This window comes from Fundulus heteroclitus, unplaced genomic scaffold (assembly GCF_011125445.2).
Source record: "Fundulus heteroclitus isolate FHET01 unplaced genomic scaffold, MU-UCD_Fhet_4.1 scaffold_61, whole genome shotgun sequence".
NCBI lineage: Eukaryota > Metazoa > Chordata > Actinopteri > Cyprinodontiformes > Fundulidae > Fundulus > Fundulus heteroclitus.
The window spans coordinates 208,548-234,917 of NW_023397044.1; the positions used below are offsets into that span (position 1 = coordinate 208,548).

The 26,370-nt window shown below is 36.4% G+C and overlaps 1 protein-coding gene and 1 pseudogene across 4 annotated transcripts; one reads left to right on the forward strand and one right to left on the reverse strand.

The window, feature by feature from the left end:
- The first annotated feature begins 747 nt into the window (after positions 1 to 747).
- The window catches only part of LOC118561317, a 56,528-nt pseudogene continuing 30,905 nt past the window's right edge, over positions 748 to 26,370 (forward strand).
- LOC118561330 lies at positions 7,010 to 14,899 on the reverse strand. Of its 4 annotated transcripts, none has more exons than XM_036133364.1 (12): positions 14,553 to 14,899; positions 13,788 to 13,805; positions 13,543 to 13,673; positions 13,303 to 13,423; positions 12,409 to 12,494; positions 11,307 to 11,460; positions 11,124 to 11,207; positions 10,444 to 10,614; positions 9,465 to 9,527; positions 8,768 to 8,830; positions 7,364 to 7,429; positions 7,010 to 7,274 (listed from the first exon to the last, which is right to left on the reverse strand). In XM_036133364.1, exons 1-12 carry the CDS (start codon positions 14,674 to 14,676, stop codon positions 7,111 to 7,113), a joined length of 1,245 nt encoding a protein of 414 aa, XP_035989257.1. In that variant the 5' UTR covers positions 14,677 to 14,899; the 3' UTR covers positions 7,010 to 7,110. The 4 variants fall into 4 exon arrangements, with proteins under 4 accessions (XP_035989257.1, XP_035989255.1, XP_035989258.1 ...); XM_036133362.1 differs by having other exon boundaries at positions 12,328 to 12,494; positions 14,553 to 14,897; XM_036133365.1 differs by lacking the exon at positions 10,444 to 10,614 and having other exon boundaries at positions 12,328 to 12,494.

Sequence of the window (26,370 nt, forward strand, 5' to 3'; positions counted from 1 at the left end):
TTTAAAAACCTTTATTTATAATGTATCTGCGAATTTGAACAGGATATTAAGAATTTACTAAAAATTCAAAAGCCAAACGTATCATAAGATTTTAATTAGGTATTGTAATAATCGTTACAGTATTTAAAAACAACTCACTAAAATCTAAAACCGGAGTTTTTTTTTTCCTGTTTTGTTCCATAGAATGGCGATTATCAGTGGTTATCAGCCCCATTGAATAGCCTCAGTTGGTCCCTGCTCTGCCTGCTATCAGGCTGTTATTAACCATTCTATCGGTGATAACAGCCGCTTGTCGCGAATAGAACCTTTTTTTTTTTTTTTTACCTTTTTTTAAAAACCTTTATTTATAATGTATCTGCGAATTTGAACAGGATATTAAGAATTTACTAAAAATTCAAAAGCCAAACGTATCATAAGATTTTAATTAGGTATTGTAATAATCGTTACAGTATTTAAAAACAACTCACTAAAATCTAAAACCGGAGTTTTTTTTTTCCTGTTTTGTTTATTTTTGTTCGCTTTTTTAAAGACTTATATTTCCAATATGCCTTTTATTTCTTTGGATTTTTTCCAATAATTCACTCAAAATAAATGCCAAAATTTAACATACTTGGTTAATTTTATTGGATCGTGTTCTCTCAATACATGCCGTGTTTTTTCTTCCGGTCGTGCAATTTCATATATATATATATATATATATATATATATATATATATATATATATATATATATATATATATATATAATGAAATGAAAAGGTATATTCTAGAGTTATGGAGTTATGTAGTGTTATGAGTTGTCCAACCTCATAGCCTTCCACTAGGTGGCTGTATGTACATCCGAAGTTGCTTGCAATCCATTAATAATGATAAGAAGAAGTTAGGGTTGGCCCTAATCTTATTTTTAATTAAAAAAAATAAAAATACGGATGGATTTGCTCATATGATTATATGAAAATCTGTGTTTGTACCATATGAAAATGTTTAATATTTGTATTAGTAGTAATAATAATAAATTACGGATTGCAACCGACAAAAGATTAGAGAAGAAGAAGAAGCTTACGTCATTCGACGCGACACTTTCCACGGTCGGAGCTGGTGAGTAGACCCTGAATCTGTCAAATAAAAATGTAGTAAAAAACCTCAAAAGACCGAAGGTCTACATTTATAAATCTGCAGCTGATGGTAGTTCTATGAGTTAATGTTAGCGAGTATGTGGCACAGCATGTGTTTGTACAGATTTAGACACGTTTTTACCACTATTTGGTAGAAAAAAGGCTACTAAAAGCCAGTCAGGTTCAAATGTAGCTGTCCTTCATACCTTTAATAACAATGTGCTAAAATTTTGTTTTTTTTATTATGATTTTATGCTTCTCGGTGTTACAGTATTTCTGTCTTCTTTCTGTTTTCTCCCACTTTAGAACCATGCCTAAATATAAGAGCAGTGTCCGTTGTAAGACCAAAAAAATAAAACTAACTCGGAAAACCATCGGTGCTCGGGCGAAATCTTCCTACATTCCCTCACATGCAGGCTCATCTGACACCAACACTGTTTTTCCCTCATCACATGACATTTGTACTGAAAACTCAGAGGAAGAAGGGACCGCGTATACCAGGGCAAAAAGGAAGGAGCTGAGCCTATGGGATACACTAAAAGATCAGGTCTTGGAAGAGTCCTATAAGTCCTCCGCTCCTTTCTCTGACATGTGCTCTGTGTGCAAGAAACCTGGAGTATACCGCTGTCTGGAATGCAGCAGAAGCAGTGTTTTTTGCAAGGATTGTGTCTACACAGTACACATAAATTCTTTGCACCTCCCTGAAAAGTGGAATGTAAGTTCATTTTTGTTGAATGTACTAATAAATATTGTAATTGATATGTATAGAATGAGAATGAGTTCTTAATTGCATAAAATTCGATTTTTCTCTGTCCTTTTTTGTGTCTCTTTAGAAAACCTGCTATGAGGCTGCTTTCCAGCAGTTGGTGTTGCATTTAAGTGGGGATCACAGTACCCATGTTGTTTACTCCAGAGATGTAAAGACTTTTGTCAACACAGGTATGTTTTTACACTGTAATTTTTTAATTAATTAATTTTGTGTGTGTGTATATATATATATATATATATATATATATATATATATATATATATATATATATATATATATACTGCTCAAAAAAATAAAGGGAACACTCAAATAAGACATCCTAGATCTGAATGAATGAAATATTCTCATTGAATACTTTGTTCTGTACAAAGTTGAATGTGGACAACAGCAGGTGAAATTGATTGTCAATCAGTGTTGCTTCCTAAGTGGACAGTTTGATTTCACAGAAGTTTGATTTACTTGGAGTTATATTGTGTTGTTTAAGTGTTCCTTTTATTTTTTTGAGCAGTGTGTGTGTGTATATATATATATATATATATATATATATATATATATATATATATATATATATATATATATTCTACAAAATTCTAAATCTTATTTAGTAAAATTTATGTTTTCACTTTATGAGTATTAATCTTGTCCCATGTGAATATATGTTTATGTGACTTTTTATTGTGGAATAACTTTTTATTCTTCTTTGTTGTTATTTATACTTGGATACACAAATATAGAAAACTACATAAATACATAGATTGGAGGGGAAGCTCAGTTAAAGACAACACATGTTAAGTTAAACACAGTTAAAGTGGCAAGTCTGCGTTGGTTTGTACATGTTTAAAGAAGGGATATATCATCCATCCATTGCCTTCTGCTTATCTGGGGTCAGGTCACCCAAGTAACAGCATAATTAAGGATTCCCAGACTTCCCTCTACCCAGCCAATTGGGCCAGCTCCTCGGGTGTAATCCCAATACATCCTACACCAGTGGTGCCCAAAGTCGGTCCTCGAAGGCCAGCATTTTGCAGATTTTAGTTCTGTCCCTGGTTTAATGCACTTGGATCCAGTGATGGCTCAGTAGAAGAACATTGACCTGCTGGAAAGGTTGTTACCACCACCACAGAGAGAACTAAAACATGCAGAATGAAGGTGCTCGAGGACGAATTTTGGTCACCCCTGTCCTATTCCATCTTAGAAGCATAGATGTGGCTCGGTGGTCCCTAAAGGGAGCAGTAATAAAAAGATCAACTCCTCATATAGATATCATGTATTTGTTATACAACTTATAAAATCGAAGTATAAGTATAACACATATTGTGGACTGATTTAATTCTGAGTTCTATAAAACAGTGTATTTATTCACTCTGTGAGATAGAAAATGGAATGAGTGTTCAGTAATCGTTTTTCTTTCTTTGTCTTTTTAGGTCATCTCATTAATTGCACAGTTTCTTTTTGTAAATGCGAACCTGAGGTCTGCACTCTTCTGAAGTATGGCCTTTGGCCTGCTTCACCGGAGAAGCCACAGACTGCTTTTTCAATGGCTCTTCTTGAGCTATTTGTCCATCTTTCTTTGGAGTGCCAGATCTCTGTAGAGGGATTCATCAACACCTTACGGTGGAAAAACAATCTTACTGTTATGGAGGTAGTGAGAAAAAGATGTCCTAGTAAATATGTCAACAATATTGCAACTTTTTTATTCTGTTTAATATATTAAATATTTCTTTAAATTAATGTCACTGATGGCATTTCCAGTAGACTAGATGTATTATTTACTGCTTTCTCATTTAGAATTTTTTTTTTACAGTATTTATTTATTTATTTTACTTATGTACCTTTGGAATTAATAGATTAAACATAAGTACTGTGACTCTTTTTACTACAGGTTAATATGCTGTACAGAGCCCTAGTAGGAGAGTCTATTTCCCAGTTTCGCCATTATCACTTCCGACGAAGATCACTAGTTGGCCTTTGTGACCAATTTGATGATGGCACAGTGTGCCCGGCATGCATAAAGGTTGGACACACTGAGATAAATTTGTAATATACTTTTAGAAGACATTAGTACAATGGACAAATGTCATTTTGAGAGCTTTGAGACTTATCCTTATTCTTGCTGTTTATTTTTCAGACTGATGGCACTGTAATTGTGGCTTTGGATGCCAACTTTGGCCTTGTACGAAAAAAGAGCTCTGGAAGTAGTATCACTGAGCCATTGCAGGGTAACAGAATGTTTGTCAGGGATGAAGATGTTGAAGAGTATGTCAGGTCAAATCCTGACAACTGTCAACCAACAGAGGTGAGTAAATATCATATCTCATTTTCTATTCTGGTAACTTTCTTATTTATTTTTAGTCAATGCTTTTTAAAAAATACCCTTAAAAGGAATTTTATGACAGATATATATCTTTCTAATTTTAAAATATTTTCACGTTCATTTATTTTGACACAATTTGTATATTCCTCACGTTTTATGTGTTTCACTGAGAACCTCTTTCCTTGTTTGCAAAAGCTACTTCAGTTTGATATATCTAATGGACACAGTAATATTTCAGTATTGAAATGAGGTTTATTGGACTAACAGAAAATGTGCAGTATGCATTGACAGAAAATTTGACCGGTGCAAAAATATGGGCACCTCAACAGAAAAGTGACATTAATATTTATTAGATCTGCCTTTTGCAAAAATAACAGCCTGTAGTTGCTTCCTGTAGCTTTTAATGAGTTCTTTGATCCTGTATGAAGGTATTTTTGACCATTCCTCTTTACAAAACAATTCCAGTTGAGTTAAGTGTGATGGTTGCCAAGCATGGACAGCCCGCTTCAAATCATCCCAGATGTTCAATGATATTCAGGTCTGGACTGGGATGGCCATCCAGAACATTGCAATTGTTCCTCTGCATGAATGCCTGAGTAGATTTGGAGCGGTGTTTTGGATCATTGTCTTGCTGAAATATCCATCCCCAGCATAACTTCAACTTCGTATCAGCTTCTTGAACATTATTCTCAAGAATCTGTTGATATTCAATTCAATTTTTTCAATTCAATTTTATTTATATAGCGCCAATTCATGAAACATGTCATCTCAAGGCACTTTACAAAGTTAAGTTCAATCATATTATACAGATTGGGTCAGATTATACAGATTGATGCAATCAACTGGTTTTCTTAAATAGGAACATTTTTGACCAAAGTCCCGACAAGCAGCATTCACTCCTGGAGAAGCGTAGAGCCACAGGGAGAGTCGTCTGCATTGTACATCGCTTTGCTGCAATCCCTCATACTGAGCAAGCATGAAGCGACAGTGGAAAGAAAAAACACCCGTTAGCGGGAAGGAAAAACCTCTAGCAGAACCGGGCTCAGTATGAACGGTCATCTGCCTCGACCGACTGGGGTTACAGAAGACAGAGCAGAGACACAACAAGAGAGACAAAAAGCACAGAAGCACACATTGATCCAGTGATCTGTTCTACATTAGATGGTAATAGTCAGTGATCTGTCCTCCCTGGATGATTTCACAGTCAACAGAACGTCAGACCAGATGTACCTACTATGAAGAAAAAAGAGAGAGAACAAAAAGTTAAAAGCTGAAATGACAAGAGTCATCTCAATGATATTGAGTTTAATCCATGTGACCCTCAACTTTAACAAGATTCCCAGTACCAGCATTGGCCACACAGCCCCAAAGCATGATGGAACCTCCACCAAATTTTACAGTGGGTAGCAAGTGTTTTTCTTGGAATGCTGTTTTTTTTCTCCACGCCATGCATAATGCCTTTTTTATGACCAAACAACTCAATCTTTGTTTCTTCAGTCCACAGGACCTTATTCCAAAATGAAGCTGGCTCGTCCAAATGTGCTTTTGCAGACCTCAAGCGGCTCTGTTTGAGGCATTGCTGAAAAGGGTTCTTTTGCATCACTCCTATACAGCTTCTCCTTGTTAACACATACTATCTGTAATAGTGCAGCTAAACTAAATATGAGGAAAAAAGTGAAGCCCTGATCATAGTTTAATACACTACACACTACAATTACACTCTCAATGACCATATACATTACTTTATAACAGCCTCGCAATTAAACGTTCAATGTTTGAAATGGAATGCGCCCCACCATTGACAAACGGAGCCTTATTGTTGCGGCAAACGTCCAATGTTTGAAATGGAATGCGCCCCATCATTGTAACGGAGCCTTATTGTTGCGGCACACGTTCAATGTTTGAAATGGAATGCGCCCCATCATTGACAAACGGAGCCTTATTGTTGCGGCAAACGTCCAATGTTTGAAATGGAATGCGCCCCATCATTGTAACGGAGCCTTATTGTTGCGGCACACGTTCAATGTTTGAAATGGAATGCGCCCCATCATTGACAAACGGAGCCTTATTGTTGCGGCACACGTTCAATGTTTGAAATGGATTGCGCCCCATCATTGACAAACGGAGCCTTATTGTTGCGGCAAACGTCCAATGTTTGAAATGGAATGCGCCCCATCATTGACAAACGGAGCCTTATTGTTGCGGCACACGTTCAATGTTTGAAATGGAATGCGCCCCATCATTGACAAACGGAGCCTTATTGTTGCGGCAAACGTTCAATGTTTGAAATGGAATGCGCCCCATCATTGACACACGGGGCGATGTCATGATTAACCTCACCAGTCTGAGTGGGTAGCAAATTCTGTTAAAGTAATTAAATCAGATTTTCCAGTCATAAATTGAAATTATCAGACAGAATGAAATCCTAATGTCAAATCATATTAATAGTTTTCATTAAGCGGCAAAAAGTTTGTAACTGGTCGCGTGGCGTGTCACCCATTGATAACCAATAGTAACATGTGATGTTGTGGAACTACTGCATCCCACACTGGGATCTTCTCCAGCTGTGTCCTATCAACATGCCTGTCCTAACGATTTCGCGAAGGGAGAAAGTGCCTTTACCTGAACGTGTCGTCTTCTAACCTGGTCAATTTGTTTATTTAAAAGGAAAGATCTTACTCATTCTCTGTGCTACCATGTGAAAATTTTTGAATTGCAATAGTAATGAGTTCAGCTAACATGCTCACTGATGTGTTCGTTTGATACCCAAATGTTTGTTACTATTTAAAGCACTCACATTTGACAGAATATCTTTTCAATACAAAAGCTTTTATTGAACATTGCACATTTATCAATTGTTTAAGACAAACTACAGGAAATGCTAACATTGAAAGACATAACAAGGCTCAACTTCTAGGGGGTCTGACAATGACGACACAAGTTTTTCTTGAATCCACATGCCAGGTGTGACCACTGCTCACATGTGTTGCAACGTCGCCACTCACGCCACTTCTTCTTGGCATTTTTTTTATCATCACTGAACAGACAGTGGCAGATGTTGCAAACATCCGTAGTATCTAAATAAAGAAAAATAAGTCATTTATTGACAAATGTAGTTTAAAAAACATAAAAGAAGCATAATGCCTTAATTTATTTAAATGCATACCATGTGTAGTCGGTTCTCTTGACAGCACTTCCGTCAAACCCATAGGCTCTGTTACGCTCCGCTCATCTAAAGAAGAATTAACAGTTTAGTTGCAATGTGATCTCAAGGTAGGTCACACCTTCAAGTAATGTTTAACATATTATACTTTATACGGGAATATGTTGAACTCAAGCGTTACTATCAGTTCTGTGTAAACAGCATATTTAAACATATTGAAACAGTTTTGTTATTAATACTTTTTATTTTTATTCATTGTCGTCAAAATTAGGGCCCTGAGGATGGGCATCCTGCATGTTTTAGTTCTCTCACCGGTGGAAGTTACAAACTTTTCATCATGTCAACCTATTCATAGGCCTTGCATTAAACCAGGAACAGAACTAAGAAATGCAAGGTGCTGGCCATTGAGGAACAATTTTGGGAACCCCTAGTTTAAGCTATTGGTTAATGTGATTTGTATGTAATTATTTCTGCAATTTTTTTTTATGTTGAAAACAAATTATTGCCTGCTCATTCATTAGTTCCGTAATTTGAGATGTCTTCTACTTCCTTAAAGTTAAACAAGTGATGCAAGATAAGCATCTATGCTTTAGTTCTGTACTACTGTATTTTGTGGTACATCTAATTTAATAATTTCTTTAATGTTTGCATGTGTAATTAAAGCTGGAAATGTGGTTCATGTACATAGGGAATGAGAGTTTTCTGTGTTTTGTTGTGTGACTGATGGTCTCCACCTCAAGTGGTTTGAATAAGCAATAAAACATAACCAAACATAGTGTTGCAAAGTATTCGGAAATATGTCAGCTGTGAGACCAGCGGCAACTATTACTTTTAAAAGCTCACAATATTTCTGTATTCCGCATTTGTGAATGTGACTATTGTTCAGAGGGAACATCAGCTGTTGTGAGACTTGCCAACTTGCTAATTGTCACAACTACATTTGTTCAACAGTCTTAGCATGAGAAACGCATCACATGCACTATATTACACATAAATTTTTGTACAACCACAATATCAATGCCGAGATGAATCTTGCAGACATTGACAGTACAGCTATAATCCGACTATACATAATAGCCATATAGAACATTTTGAAAGGTGTTACATCCTCACTAATAAGATCACCCAATACACGTACCCCAAAGCGTATGTGATTTATCTAAGTTTGGAATATTTATAATTTCTTAAACATATCTGGTTGTACGTCAGAGTGACCTAAAGACAAAGCTGGACTCCCCACACTTTTTGTATCTGAAAACCTATAAATCATCCGGAATACATATTTTCCTAAGGAAGACCAGACATATTTTGTTACCGAGGGTGGAGTGCACTTTGTAATATATCCACATAACATACATAACAACATTGTAATGGAGGACATTCAGGATAGACATGCAACGAACTTACCATTTGCACACATTCCATTCAAAATGTCTTCCACAGTTGGTGTCCTAATTGTCCTCCCGGGGTCTGATACAAAGAATAAAATATAATTATTGAAAATTTTTTTCCAACATATCTTCAATATGAGTACAATAAAATGCAATATCAAAACTTGAAGTACAAGTATCCAGGACATGGCTTAAACAGTATTTCTCAAGTACACATTTTGAAGTGTAAATGATTAAAGGTTTTCTTAAGGCTAATATTAATCAACACAACATTGTACTTTATTAATTTTAATGAACGAAAGGACAATTTCCCATACTCCAGGGTATATTTGTTTCGTTTCTCGTTGTAAGTTGGCATCTGCAAAGTTTTTACAGTAACTAATCCATCACAGACCATAATTGCAAATAACTAAGCAGGTATATGTTGTGATACACTGAATAGAATTGTCACAGGGAAAGAGATTTATTTCTAATATAAATCTGATATAAAAACCATATATACAATTTCAAATGGAATTGTATGATTAAAACAAGTCCAAAAAAAAACCTATTACATGGAAAGGGATACTGAATGCAGTCCTTCCAATAAGTGTATTTGAAAGTCATAGGTATAATCTTCTACTTAACACCAGTAGAATGTAATAAGGAATACAAACCACCTTCACTATGAGAAAAAAAACACTGTGTTTATAAAGTTCAATCTGAAGACATACCATTTGCAGTTATCACCACTCCAGTGTCAGATGTTACAACTGATTCTTCAACAGTCTTTTCATCTGAAGAGAAAATTGAAATTAGTAGTGTGAATGCTGCATGCATTTTGTTTGTATAAAAATAATTATTGCACTGTCAATACATTAATTATAATACATGTTCTTTGTTGTCAGAGGAACACAATAATGCCTTCGTCAGCTCAGAAGTTTGAAAGCAAAAAGAAAAAACAAAAAAAAACGAGGATGGATGATCTTTCTGCTAAAGTATTACTTTCCATCATCCGTGTTCTTTCAGCAAACATTTGAGACAGAAATGGTTTTTGTTTGTTTTCCACTTTACCTGCCATAGAAAGTATTCGTAAACGTTTGTCTGTTATCCTTCAACTCATGTGACCATACTAGCCGAGGAGATGCAACGTTAAAAACAATAAACATTGTCTTGTACAAAACAATGGAGCAACTACAAATAAAGAAAGACTTTTTTGTCCGTTTATTTCTAAAAGGACAAAAAGTGTGTCTGTCAGAAGCTATTGCAGACACGCCATTATAGTACGCAAGTATAGTTATTTAGAAGTTTGACTACATTATACTAGATGAGTATGACAAAATGTTAAGGTGATTATGACAGTAGTGCTAAACAATAAACTTAAGTGAATAGCACAATTCATGGGGCGCAGCAGTTTGAGCGAGTGTATAAAGACAGACTACAGAACTCATGCGGCCTTCCAGACTTTGACTCTGATCCTTGGATCCTTTACCAAATGCTTTTCCCAAAACATATGCTACTTTTGGATTCTGCTCTTTAAATACTTCAAATTAAAGTCTAGCAGTGCAAAAGGAATGACTAAATATAAGAACATAAAATTATGAAAATAACCTCTCAACAACAGACCACCCCATTGCATGATTACAAAGTACGTTTTTACCGGATCACTTCCATTTAAATATAATCTATCAACATTTATGCTCAAACACTTACTAATTTTAAAGGAAATGTTCGCCGCATTATTTAAAATGACTTCTAACTGTTTACGTCCATAGTGGCATGGTTTTTTGAGAGTGATGCCATCAGGTAGACCAAAAGCGTTGATAATTATGCTTTCATTTTGAATGGAGATGTACGGGAGCCTTCCTCTGCCTCCCGCTTCATCTAAAAAAAAAAAAAAAAAAATTTTTTAAAAGTTGTACATATTTGCAGTCAAGCTGAAGATAAAAAAGTGGATTAGTAATACAGAGCTCCAAATTGACTATTTAGAAAAGTGCAACGCACCAAAACATTCTAATTTATACAGCCGTGCACATGCAAAGACCTGTGCACCTTGCCTTTATAAATCCCAATTACTGGAAAAGATAATGCAGCTGCTGATCCGTTCTGTTGCCACCCATTAATACATATTGAAATTAGTGTGAAGCTTACAAAAACTGTCACACAAAGCTCATTTTTATACATATCAACTTGTGCATCAAATATGGCATATAACTTTTTTGGTGAGTACGCACAATCATACATGTGGCCCGTGGTTAATTGACAAGGTGTTGCAGACCATTATGTCGACATATACGCAGATACCAACTTTATTACTGCAATGAAGTTAAATTATGAATCCATTACATTGACCATGACTAGAAAATTACTAGAGTATGATAATGTATTCTTACTGTATTTCCTGTTGAAGAGCCCCTGCACTTTCTTAACCATTTGATCAACCGGTTCTTTTGCAGCAGAAGTAGATGATGATTTTCCTTAAAACACAGTGCAAACAAGAGCGAAAATATCATGTAAATATTAAGTCCACTAAGCTGTTATTTAAGTTTGAGGTATCCCTGTCAGTTTGTGAAAACCTTTGAAATGCAGTGCAAAGTTGTCCAGTACGTCGGTACTGTCGAAGAACGAAGAAGCACCTTTGCTGCTCACTTCTAGGACTTCTAAGAAAGGCTTTTGATGGTCATACATCATTACACCAGTCTCTACACCAAGCTTCTCAAGACTGGCAACCTTCAACAAAGATCAAAAGAAGAGTCATTCAAAACAGCAGATATACATAACTTTACAAAGGATAGGAATAAAGTTATTGAGCTAGAAAATTTTCATTATTTTAAGTCAGTAAGAAATAAAACACAAAACAGTAAAAAATAAAACATAGAAATATGGCATGTAATATAAACATTCAATATTTCTATAACACATGTTAACAAAAGGTAGATGACATTAATACATCCAAGGTAGTCTTTTAATTTTTATTTTCAATTAGAACACTATGGTTTCCCTAAAAATTATGTGGCCCTTATAAATTTATAAGCAAAATAATACAAAAACTTAGCAATACTAATTCCATTTTTTAACAGTGAAAATTATTGTGTCACCTTTTTTTTTGGTTATCAAATTAAATCTTTATATGAAAATGTATTTTCTTTTTATTACCATTACCTTATATGATTAAACACTTTTTATGATGTGAAACAGTTAAGTGGGGTAAACTGCAAGCACAGACTAAATATGTCATGCGCAAGTATCTTATCACAGATAAATAATAAATGGCATGTGGAGCAATGTATAGTGCTTCACTCAGTCTAGAGGAACTGAAAGGACTTTACACTACATTAAGTAATTTACACACTGATGGTGGTGGGCATTAGCTCACCACCCAATAGGGTTATAGCCACAGCTGGTTTCAGGCAGTCTGACAGAAGTGAGGCTGTCATGCACTGGCACCACTAGCAGCCAAAGCATGTCAACTAAGACAGACGTAGTAGGCATTCAAACTGGAAACCCAATGATTACAGGGTTAACTTCTAACACTATTTCCAATATACAGTTAAATGGCTTGAAAACATTCTTAAGGTCTTAGCATATATGGAAAACCTCTATTTTCATCTGCTTTAGGTGCTTCTTCAATTTCAGGCATCGCATATCTGGGCTCATGTCATCTGAAGTGCGCTGAACTTTTAGAGCTGCTGCCTCCTCCGCATATTGCCTCTTCTGCTCTTCTGCCAAAGTGGACCATTTCTGCGTAATATCTTTCAGGCTTCCTAGCAGGAAAAACAAAACAAAGAAAAACAGCAAGCAATCCATTGACATTGTACAGATCTCGTATGGCTCACCCCGACTCAATGGGTGTAGATTTTGATAATGTTAAGGAAACTCTCTAACATTACATGGCAAATAGGAAAAGTTTCATCAAGTACTCAAGATCTCACAAAGGTAATTTGACAAGATAAACTAGACAATACAAGTCAGATTTGTTTCGTAAGGATGGCTTATAAAAACAACTACAAAATAACTAAGGCAAGATACTTTTTCCAAAAATTAAGTTTATGAATAGCCTGGTAAAAAAATGACCCATTGTACTACACATTGAAGCATCCAGAGGGTCTGGGCTATGGCTATTGAGACACTCATTTAACACCTCTGTAGAGGTGTTAAATTTTACCCAATCGCTAATGTTTGTCTGTGACGTATGTCATGTGCCAGTTCAATGCCAAAAATTCTACTTGAAATTGCATTCGCTGCAAAAAAATAAATAAAATAAATAAATACATAAAATCTGTCACTACAAAGACAAAAGACCTGAGCTCATCGAGGCAGCTGTCCATGTTAATTCCATATTTGGAAGGACAACAAAGACTGAATGGCTTCCTTTACTTTGCTACAACTACAGGCGGACTGCAATTCTAAAACAGCACAGAAAATTGGCAGTCTTATCAACTTCTGCGGGAGATAATCCGAGTCAAGGGGAGAAAGCAAAGGCTGTGCTGTAAGTGAGAATTGCAATGATCAGGCTAGCTATACACACAACAATGCTTGTCAACATAACAGCTACAGTAAATCCTCTCTCACCCTTGTTCTTTAACTGATCCCTGCAGAACAGGTTGTAACCAGACAGGTCCTTGGTGTATAACTTCTTGTTTTTAGGTTGAGAAGAAGATGGTTTTTTTCTTCTATAGTTTCCAATCCAGTTCTAAAAAACATAAAAGTCTTGTTACAAAACAGGAAGCTTGAATTTATTTTTATGTAAAATTGCATCTTGCCTTCTGAATTCTGAAATTGAACGGCTAGAAAGAACTTTGGTAAACATACATCAATGACAAACGGTGGCAAGCCAGTGGCCTGGGATGCCGCTCCAACCAGTGGAGATCCCACCCTGGTCATCCCTTCTTTATAGGCTTTCTGGAGGAAGACCTTCGCTTCCTCCGGGATATGTGTTCTCTCTTATCATGAAATGAAAAAAAAGCAGAGCATATAAAAAAAATAATATTCAGGACAAACACATATTTTCTTAGATCTTGCTGTATAGCTCAATGTTTAAGAGATGCTACACATACCTCTTCTTGACATTGAACCTAAAACAAAGACAGAAAATACAACTATGACTATGAATAAACAGAAGGTAGCTGTTTTTTCTGGTATGTGATAAATAAATATTAGCATGCATTGTGCTTGCAGGGTATCCCCCAGAAAACATTGGTAAGCCCGGTGGTTGAGTTTTATGACAGTCAGTCATCCTGTAGCTGGTCATGTTTCTGAGATAAAAAATGTTAAAAGTTGACGGGAAATTTTAAATTACATTTTGAGAATTATGTGTTATTGAAAGATTGGAAGATTAATACATGAACAATAACTATAAAGTCATAGAAAATGCAAACGTTTTACAAAGACTTAAATAAATAAACAACGCTTAGCCTGGTGGGGCAACAAATAAAGAATGATGGCCTCAGGGCTTATAATACACTGTGGGAAACGATGAAATGTAATGAACTGTATGATAGAATCCTAACATTAAATCAATATACTGATATAAACTAGTATACTGAAAAGTATACGTTTTTTAAGATATATGAAACAAAATTTTAGCACATTGTTATTAAAGGTATGAAGGACAGCTACATTTGAACCTGACTGGCTTTTAGTAGCCTTTTTTCTACCAAATAGTGGTAAAAACGTGTCTAAATCTGTACAAACACATGCTGTGCCACATACTCGCTAACATTAACTCATAGAACTACCATCAGCAGATTTATAAATGTAGACCTTCGGTCTTTTGAGGTTTTTTACTACATTTTTATTTGACAGATTCAGGGTCTACTCACCAGCTCCGACCGTGGAAAGTGTCGCGTCGAATGACGTAAGCTTCTTCTTCTTCTCTAATCTTTTGTCGGTTGCAATCCGTAATTTATTATTATTACTACTAATACAAATATTAAACATTTTCATATGGTACAAACACAGATTTTCATATAATCATATGAGCAAATCCATCCGTATTTTTATTTTTTTTAATTAAAAATAAGATTAGGGCCAACCCTAACTTCTTCTTATCATTATTAATGGATTGCAAGCAACTTCGGATGTACATACAGCCACCTAGTGGAAGGCTATGAGGTTGGACAACTCATAACACTACATAACTCCATAACTCTAGAATATACCTTTTCATTTCATTATATATATATATATATATATATATATATATATATATATATATATATATATATATATATATATATGAAATTGCACGACCGGAAGAAAAAACACGGCATGTATTGAGAGAACACGATCCAATAAAATTAACCAAGTATGTTAAATTTTGGCATTTATTTTGAGTGAATTATTGGAAAAAATCCAAAGAAATAAAAGGCATATTGGAAATATAAGTCTTTAAAAAAGCGAACAAAAATAAACAAAACAGGAAAAAAAAAACTCCGGTTTTAGATTTTAGTGAGTTGTTTTTAAATACTGTAACGATTATTACAATACCTAATTAAAATCTTATGATACGTTTGGCTTTTGAATTTTTAGTAAATTCTTAATATCCTGTTCAAATTCGCAGATACATTATAAATAAAGGTTTTTAAAAAAAGGTAAAAAAAAAAAAAAAAGGTTCTATTCGCGACAAGCGGCTGTTATCACCGATAGAATGGTTAATAACAGCCTGATAGCAGGCAGAGCAGGGACCAACTGAGGCTATTCAATGGGGCTGATAACCACTGATAATCGCCATTCTATGGGATGATAACATCCGAAGCGGGTGTATTGTGTCGGGTCCCGTCGGCTCCCGACGGGCTTGCAGGCCACTAGCTCTGGGGGGCCAGAGTGCCACCTCTGACTGACAGCCGTGCAGTCGCACGTGCTAAGGGCGGTCAGTGAGGTAGTCGATTGTCCAGTCAGCCAGATGTTTGTCCACCCCCATGTCCTCCGGCTTCCCCCTCAGTAGCACCGGTCTGATGTTGTTGAAAGCGTTGGAGAAGTTAAAGAACATGACTCTCACAGCGCTCCCGGTGGTTTCCAGGTGGGTAAGCGCCCGCTGCAACAGGTAGATGATGGCATTCTCTACTCCGATGTTGGGCTGGTAGGTAAACTACAGTGGGTCCTGGGTGGGGCTCACCACGGTGAGTAGGTGTGAAAAGATGAGGCGCTCCAAGGTCTTCATCAGGTGGGAGGTCAGGGTGAATGGTCTGAAAAGGGCCGGTTCCCTGGCTTGTGGTGTTTTGGGAACCGGTACCACACTGGAGGTCTTCCACAGGGTGGGTACCACCCCCAGGCTGAGGCTCAGGGTGGGCACCACCCCCAGGCTGAGGCTCAGGTTGTAGATGTAGCTGAGGACCTCACAAAGCTCATCTGCACAGGTCCTCAGCAGCCTGGGGAGGATGCCATCCAGTCCTGAGGCTTTCCTTTGTTTCAGCCTCGTCAGCTGACCTCTCACCTGCATTGGTGTGACTGTGAGGGGGGAAGAAGGCAGGGCCGAAGGTGTGGATGGGTCAGTGGTTGGTGAGAGTGGCGGTGATGAGGATGGTAGGTCTCTGGAGGGCTGGTGGTTGGAGACGTGTGGAGGGTTGACGGCAGGGAGGGGCCCAGTGTGGGGGGAGTCAAACCGGGTGTTGTCTGTATTTCAAGCTGGCTAAGAGATATCAGAGGTGTCTTACTTTTGATACGGTGAATTATAAGTAAATTATCCAGTCGTAACATCTATGTGTATGTAATTTGCTGGGTAATTTTAGCACAAGAATATTTGTTTTATTTCTTGAATTGCCTTCTTGTACCAATTAATCTATACCAAGTTTAGGGAATATCTGCAACTTTCTGTTATTTACATGAAGTCTTAAATTATTTAAATTAACCTATTTTGCTGAGAATAACTCATTTGGCACGACACCAGCACCAAACATTAGGAAGCTAGAATTTTGTTGGTGGACAAAAATACAGAAAAATAACATTATAATCAAAAACACAAACAATATCTGTTATATCTTACTTGTGAAAAGTTATCCCTCGAGCCCTAATATCATTAGGCTGTCGAATCAAACAAAAATAGGCCGCACAGTGCTGAGGCATCCTTCATCTGTTCAGTTTAAACCAGCAGTAAAGGGTAGCAGGTCGACCGCCCCAATATGGCGACCGTAATTCCTGCGCCGCGATAGTTAATGTGGGTCTACTCTTATATAATGTCTCTAGTTAAAACCACTGAGCTATATAATACACTGGAGTGCTGATTTTGCCGAAAAACTGAAGTCACTGGCCGCCATCTTGCTCCTCCCAACTCTCACAGAATCCCACAGGATTTGGTTGCAACAACAAGCAGTTTTCTGGCTGTGTGAAAACATTTCACAGGTAATTCTACAGTCAGTGGATGTACTAACACTATCAACTACTAGGAAATTAGGTGCTGAAATATTTTACATGTTATTCATATTAAATATATATATATGTATATATAAGTATGTGTATATGTATATATGTATATATATGTACACACATATGTAAATATATGTTTTTGTATATTGTTATTTATATATTTATAAATGTTAAACATATATATTTAAATTAATAAAATGCAAAATATTTCAGCACATGACTTTCTCAGTACTTGGTATTTTTAGAACATAACATAAAACTATATGGCATTTGACATTTTAAAAGTCTTAAGCCCCCCCTGACCATGAGAAAATCCTCGTTATTCGATGCTGTAGCGCACATATTCCCTAGTTACTGGGGGGAAATAGGAGTACCAATATGGCGGCTGGTGGCAGACGGTGATTAGCACTCCAGTGTATAATATAGCTCAGTGGTTAAAACCCTACAACTGCATAAAATCCTCCATGTTCTGCGTGGCCCTGTGGAAATGAAACTCCAGCCTAATCCTGGCTTTAATGTTGCACCTTCACAGAGCCACAGCATCAAGGTGAGGTCCCTCCTGCTGTCTGTCTCTACGGGACAAGTAAATGGCCATTTTTGCTTCACTGATTAAAAAAAATTAAAAGTCGGGCCTTTGGCTTGTTTCTTTTGTTTTGGCAGACTCTAAAACACTGATACTAAAAATGGTAACAAAAAAGTCTTTAGTCTGATGCAGTCCATAAAAACAGTTTTAGTTAAACAGATAGTTATTTCTTTTTGTTTTTTTTTAGCATGCTTCTCCTGATTCACACTCCTTACTGGTGGGTGGCGGTAATGCACCACATCGTTGTTTGCCAACCGCCAATAAACAGAAGAAGAAGAAGAAGAAGAAGAAGAAGAAGAAGACGAAGAGAAACCGGAAACGGGAAGAAGCTTTTCAGTAAAGAGCTACAATGGAGGCTGCTGTGTTTGTCCTGTCCCTTGTAGACTGCTGTGCGCTGATTTTTCTTTCAGTATACTTTGTATCCTTTTATTGTATGTTTCTCGTGAGCTTATTTTTTTCTCTGCGCAATATGTAAGCTACATTTAGCCATCTACTTGTTAGCTTGGACGATGAAGCGTTGTCATACTGAAAAAATGATTGCGGCTCAGCTCAGTTCAGTTTCATGGGGAAATGGAGCAGTTTCCGTGGCACACGCTGCTGCTGTTGGAGAACAGAAATCGACTCGTGCAAACGACTGAAAACTTATTCTGTTTATGACTTCTTTAAACGGTCTTTGCAACCGTTCCTTCTTCCTTTAGATGTAAATCCATTTAATTGCAGCTGTAATTCATTTTAACTATTTAAGTCTGGAAAATTGGCCACACAAAAGTAATTGATTAATTTCAAGAGATCTTTCAGATTTTAAGGAAGATACCCTTAACAATGTAGCCTAAGTGGTATCAATCTGAATTGAGGATTTCATTTTTAAATTTTTACTTGGACGTACACCTTGTGTGAGATAATCTAGCAATTCCTCTCAAATCATTAGATGTATTATATACATGTATTATTAATATAGTTAGCTAAAATGTTTGATTTTCCTACCGGTTTATTTGAAAAATTCTACTCCCCTTGAAGTAAACCAATTCAAGTTGGTAAGGACGGAACTTCAGTAAATGTGCCTATATTCATGTTAACAAAAATAGAAAAAATTGACATTGAATTAAATTCTGAATTGGTTTATGTTATCAACTGAAATCCTCAAAACTGCAACCTGCAGTGGAATTAAAACTCTTGTCTTAGAGTGGACAGTCCTATCAAGCGAATGAGGGACTTCTGGCAACCATAGATCCCCTGAAATGAGTAATAGTAATATCATCTTTATTGTCAATGAAACATACATTACAACGAAATTTGTTCTCTGCTTTTAATGGCAGCCAGCCCACTGCTCCCCAAGGGATACGTGATAGCTTGTGCCATAGGAACAGTTATTCAGGAAATGTCTCATGTATCAGATTTCAGAATGATATGGAAAAGACTTATTGATATGCAATGCCTTGACAGTAATTTTAAGATTATTACTCTGTCTGATCTAGAATGTGACTACATAATGCTCGAGCATGCTGCTCCAAACTTAACAAAGTAAGTACCCTTTGTGTTTGATGTACAATATAAAAATGTTGTTTTTTTTCTTGCTGTCCTTTCACAAAGTCCTGTTTCCTTTTTAAATGTATATGTTCATAATTGTTTCATGCACATTTTCTTATCTGATTTATTTCTTTATTTTTGTCTTTTCAGCTTTGACAAATGATCAACAGTTCTATTCTGCTTACTGATTAAATATTTTAATGCTTTTTGTTTACAGTGGGTTATTCCAGAGATGGTTGGCCAATGTCTGTCAATGATGCTCATGTTGGTCTCCATGCACTGGTTCATTTTTGTTCTCAACATGCCTGTAGCAGCTTGGAACATTTACAGGTATGGTATGATCATAAAACTACTGGATGGCTATCACTTTGATTTAGTACAATTTAGTAATTGATATATCGCAATAGAAAAGCTAAGGTCTTCACTCCAGGGTAGTGTATAAGGTCAGGGAATTTGTATATTTGGCCTGATACTTGTGTCATCTGAAATTCATACCGTACAAGGATTAGACCTCAGCATGTCACCTTCCAATAATGAAATTAAGTGGAAAAAAAGTTTGTCACCAGGATTTCAAACCTTGTAAAGACCAACATGCTCCAGGTTCAACTTTGTATGTTTTCAGGACTTATTTTAGCCTTTAACTGGGCAAACTGAAGTATGAGCACAGAGTATCTCTTTAGCTGTTGCACACCTGGGTTTCACTAATGTCCTGTCTTAGGCAGTTCTAATTGAACAGCTTGTTGCTCATTTGTGTATTAAAATCAATCTAAGTAATTAGATCTCACTTAAGATAGGAACACACTAACAGACATTTTTCATTCTTTGCAGTCAAAGAATCAATCTGTTTTATATTAAGCATGCAAGTTTGCATCAGAGTCCAAGAAGTCTGATATCAGTCTCTTGTGAATGATATGAACCACTGAGATGTAGGACTGTGATTTTGCAAAAATCAAAATTGCAATTTGCTTTTAACTGTAATTGTGATTGCAATTTAATTTTGACATTTTCTCTGCATTAACCACAAGCAATCAGAATGGCCTGTAGATAAAGATGTTTGTAAACGGGGACTATTTCCAACAAAAAATCTCACGTGTTTTTTATTAATCAGAATAGTCCTAATTCAAGATATCTTGGTGAGTTGGACGTCAATCCTTGTTGAACATAAAGATCAAAGTCTCACCAACAAACATGTCTATGTATTAAGCAATTTTAATATTAAATATTTACATAATGCTGTGTTGAGATTCCTTAAGGATTCTACTAAAAAAATATATTCTTTTATTCCCTTTCCTAAATATTTTCCTTTTCTAAATGTGTTGACTACTCTCAGGATGGAACGACCATTTCACCCAGTATAACAAAAGTTTTTCTGTACTGGATTACCAACACAGTTTTAAAATGTATCAATTAAAAAAAATAATTCTATGTAATTTAATGTTTTTATTTAAAACTGTCCTATTCATTTACCATCTTATTCAATTCAAATAAATTTTAGTTATATAGCCCCAATTCATGAAACATGTCATCACGAGGCACTTTACAAAGTCAAAATCAATCATATTATACAGATTGGTCAAAAATGTCCTATATAAAGGAAACCGGTTGATTGCTTGAAAGTCCCGACAAGCAGCATTCACTCCTGGAGAAGCGTAGAGCTACACGGAGCGTCGTCTGCATTGTACATGGCTTTGCAGCAATCCCTCATACTGAGCAAGCATGAAAGCGACAGTGGAAAGAAAAACCACCATTAGTGGGAAGGAAAAAACCTCCAGCCAGAACCAGGCTCAGTATAAACGGTAATCTGCCTTGACGACTGGAGGTTAGAGAAGACAGAGCAGAGACACAACAAGACAGACAAAAAAGCACAGAAGCACACAGTTATCCAGTAATCTGTTTCTACATTAAATGGTAGTAGCGGGTGATCTGTCTTCCCTGGATGATGTCACAGTTAACAGAACGTCAGACCAGGTGTACCTACTATGAAGAAAAGAGAGAGAGAGCAAAAAGTTAAAAGTTTGAAATGACAACAGTCATATGGCTATCTGCAGGGTATTTTCTGCAATACTGACGATATTAAAAGGGGGACAGACTCGTTAAAGTTTGATGCAGCATTGTCCGATAAAGATCTACTATAATGGAACCCTCTTTTGGGGATGGAGAACCTCGGTTTAGATTAACTCAAATGTTATTAAAAATTATCAGATAACACAGGGTTGTGAGGAAATACTGTTAATTCTTCACAATCAATGCCATATGTCAGCACAAGGTCTAAAGTATGGAGCAAGAGTGCGTCGGTTTATGCACATTTTGAGCAAAACCAAGATTATTCTTTCATGTTTTTTATTACTTATATATGCCCTCTCTTTTAGTCCCCTGCCCCCTTTTTCCGGTGCATTTTGCCATACAGCTTCTGGTTGACTTCTCTCACACTCCCATAGGTATGTGAAGATTCCTATGGGAAATATGGGTGTGTTTGATCCAACTGAGATCCACAACCGGGGTCCTACTCAAGTCGTACATGAAAGAGGCCATGATTAAATTAGGATACCACCTACTCTGCTTCTTCATTTACTTGTACAGTAACAAAATCAATATGTTTGCACACCTTCTCACTTTAAGATAATGTCTCATCTATCATTGTGTTAAGTTGTATACAACGTTTCTTTATTTCTATATGTATTTACAGCTTGATTCTGGCTCTGATCAAATGACTGAGGCCCTCAACAGACTGACCACCTGACAGCTGTGCCATTTGGATGAAATATCTCAGAACACTATTCATTTGTGTTATCAGGATCTAGAGTGTGTAGATTGCTACGGTTATGTGGTTAATATTTTAACCATTCACTGTTTGGGAATGAGGACCTTCACACTTTTGTGAAAATGACACATTTTTCACTGTACATTGTGGGTATGTTGTCTTTGTCTATCTTTTGAAGTAGCTGAAACAAAAAAACCTAAAACGTAGTAATTACAAAGTATTATTAAACTTATTGCAAAAGACTTGGTTTATGTACTTTCATTTGCATAGTGAGCAAACTGTAGGAGAAATAACCAAGCTTACTGGGAAAAATCTTCAGTGATCACAGTTACTGCAAGTAGAAACTGTTGAATATCTAACTTTATTTGCAGCAAACTCATTTCAATGTGAGGTACAGTCTACTGTAAGTGTGCGGATCTGAAGGAAAAATAATTCCTTTGGAATCTGGTTATAAGCCTGGATCAATAATTTGTAGGGTAGGATTAGGGTTTTTATTGTTTTGTTTAAAAATGTATGCATATAAAACAAAAACATTTTTATGGAGAAACTGAATTCATAAAGTAATGAAATGGCACTAGTAATGCCTTAGTTTATTTGGTCTTTGCCTATTTTAGGAACTTGAATTTCTCATCAGAGGCCATTGATGATAAACAAGATGACTTTTTTTATGATATAAAATATTAATTTAAAAGTTGTCCACATTTCTTTTGTGTTAAAATGGAATCATTTAGTTAACATAAAATCTTTGGCAAAGGCAAATATCCATGTTTTTTATATTCCTGGACACACTTAAGTCTACTACATTACTAAATTGGCATTAGTTTCCCCCGTGCAACTTGCTTTGAAAGAAGAACGTGCTTCGTTAAAGGTGCAAGCTTACATGAATGCTGTAAATATAGAGTATCCCTTAATATCAATTAGATATATGACAGTGTTAAAATATTTTCATAAAGATATCAAAATCCTTCTATTAAAGCACCATATAAAATCAAAGATCATAGATTGTATCTGATTAATATATACGCGATAGGAGATTGCTCTGTCCACCATTCTACAAATCAGTTTATTGTGAGATTGATAAGTTTTGCAGAATTTCACATTGTCACGACTGTTGCTGTGATTAACATTTAGTTTTACATTCTCTGTCCAATTTCTGTTGTAAAGCTGTTATGGGCTTGTTTCTTAAACTTAGTCAAAATATTAGTGGCGTGTATACAGAGCCTGTTGATTATCATCTTTCAATCTGACTGTAGTTTTCATACAGCTTTCATTACTACTGGCTAATGTGTGCTTGGGCAAAAAAATAAACTAAAATCACATAACTACTTTTTTTTATTTCTAGTGTGTGCTGAGAACATTAAACAAATAAGCAGAGACCTCATTCATGTTTTGTTCTGCTTAATATTTTTAGGCATGAAGCAATAGCAATCTAATGAATATTTGGAATTTGCAAGGAACATTTTAATTTCTGGATCCAAAATGCTTTCTTTAAATGTCTAAGTGAGCTTATTCTATTTGTTACACTTGCAAGTGTTGATCTTAATACTGACATCATCGACCATCATATGATAACTAGTCCTGGTCTGAGAGCTTTTGCACTGACCCATCTGACCCATGATTAATCAAAACTCTTTGACAAACCACAGGTTACATTTTCAGAGCTCCCCCAGTGATGCCATATGATTTTAAAATCTTGTGTTTTTGTGCCGTAAGGTTTTTAAATCTTAAAAACCTTTTACTGACCGGTGAAGCTATACCATCTGTTTCAAAATTAAATTAGCAAAGTTTTATTTTGTAAAGCAAGCTTTTCAATCCTAAGAAAGAATCACTCCTGGTTAGCTGGCTATGGAGAACATTTCAGAATGTGTGTAAATGTACTGACCTATAAAAACTTGAGCAGATTTTAATTTGCTTTATGCAATATCAAATATCCTGCAATACGAGTACTGTGTATTGCACTCTGGTGCTCAGATTTTGTATCATACTCAGCCAATATTTGCCATTGTGTTTGAAAATCTTTGCGAAATCAACAAGTGAACAAGTTTTTTGTCTGATTTACACTGTCCATGCAGTGTATTGAGATTAATTCAATAAAAAACTGACCTAATGTGCTTCTGTTTATTTTTGAACAAGCACCACATTTCTCTCCTCTTGAGGCTGACCCCAGACCGTCAACTGTTTGACAGTTTGTAAGCCTCAGATGTAAAGGAGGTAATTTTTATTCTTGGATGCTTCTCATCGAGCTGTGAACTGCTCCACTATGCTCTAAAGTTAATAGTTTGATCATGCTCATAGAACCACATCTTGAAAAAGGGAAACAAATCGAATATACCTAAAGTTTCCTAAAACAGACTCCCTCGTCTTATCCATCAACGCCTTGAGATACTTTCCATGAATCATGCAAACAGGATGCAAAGCTGTTAAACTGAATCAAATTAAATAGAGCTTTTCTAGTCCTACTCAAAGGCCTTTTACACACTTTTATTTAGTCAGCTACATTCACACACTTATACACTTAATTGGGTTAATGTTTTTCCCCAAGAGCACATAGAGGCCCAATTCCACTGGTCCGCCCGTTTTCGCATACCCTACTCGACTCCTCCCGGCTTGCTCTGATTATTTTCGCCCTTTTTAGTGATTCCACCAGCCTAGAAAGGCCCGGAAGAGGGTAAATGCCTCCTGGGAATTTGCTTTTATCAGATATATTGCTTGCTTTCTACCAGGCTGCGAGTTTCTCTGTCAGCAGATGGAGCATGCAGCTTGACTAAGCTTGAGCTGCTTTCAACGGGGCACACCTGCAAAGCTGCAAAGACAGTGGCTCAGAGCTGACAGAGACTCCTGGATAGGTTTCGAAATGCTTGCAGAAAGAATTGAGTCTCTCTGCAAACGTTTGCTGTCGCGATGACCCGGATAACTGCGAATTTGCACAGACATGTTTTCAGTGTGAAATGAGAGAGATCCTTAATATTTAACTGTCATTCAGTTTATTTTGGACTTCCTTGGAGAAAAGCTAATTTTTCATCGCCCCGTGGCCAATCACTGCCGTTCATCAAAACTCCTCTTGAGTCAGCTCACATTGGCTTTACTCCTCAGCAGAGTCACAAAAACCCAGGCTGGAAACATAGTGGTAATACGCTTCAATCCTGCCTTTATTTGTTCTATTCATTTACATGGTCTTCCAACCTGGTCACGTGACTGCGGAGCTTCTCCCAACGAAAAACAACATGGCTTCCATTTCTGGTACTTTATGTGGAAAACAATATTTAAAGAAAGCATCTGCATTTATATGCATTTTGATAACATTACTAGCGAGAAGGATGCATAATATCTTATAGTCTTTGTTCAGGGCATGTAGACAATCTTTCATTTATCAGTTTTGCCTACAATTTCAGGGTGTTCTCAGAAAAACATGAAAATGTTCTATTTTCTACTGTTATTTGGTTGCAGCAATTGTACATCACCCACTTGCACCAACATTCCCCGTACATAGAAACATCTGCTGTTGTAGGCATTTTGATGACATTTCTAGCAAAAAGTATGCATGATAATTTCATAACATTCGTTCAGGGAATATAGACAATCTTTCATGTATTAGTTTCTGTTGTGAATTGCCGTGTGGAAATTTAGCAGAAGCCACTGCTGAGGTCTGATCCCGGATATCAAAGAAAGTATGCTGTCAAAAGAAGGCCCAGGGTCAGAGGACAGCCCGATATCTGCTGTGACTTTTGTAACAAAAGTACGCATAATATTTTCATAATCTTTGTTCATGAAATGTAGAAAATATTTTAATGTCATGATTTGGCATTAACATTTTTTTTCATGAACAATAAATGATTATGATCATTGTGATCATAAAAAATTAAACAAGGATTATTTTTTCAGGGTTTGGACAATAAGTAATTAAATTTATTGGGTGGTGCATAGCTTGAGAATAATCGGGCTTAAAGAGCACATGACTGTATGTTTGTTTGTATTAAAAATGCCTGGGGTGGCGTACGAGTCAGTTGGCTGATGTGTCATTTTTCCCCCCTTCCTTTCGTCCTCTTAAAGGCTCAACAGATGATGCTCAATAACAAAACCCAAAAAGGACCCCTTTTGTGTTGGTAATATTGACCTTAAAGGTGCTCAATGATATAGTATAATTACATAATCTTTGTTCATGAAGTGTAGACAATATTTTGTTTAGTGTAAAGCTGCTGTAGGGAGTATTTCGAAAACGACTTATGGTGCGTTCCATTTGTCCTCAGTAGTCAGAATTCTTGACCTCCAAGACGGAAATTTCAAGCGGAATGGCCCCAAAAGTCAGTGTTATGAGTTGGAAAGTCGGTCCACCATGGTGTCCGACTTCGGCATTCATGATGTGTGCTCCTCGCGGCAACATTGAGTAACATTGACTGTTTTTAGC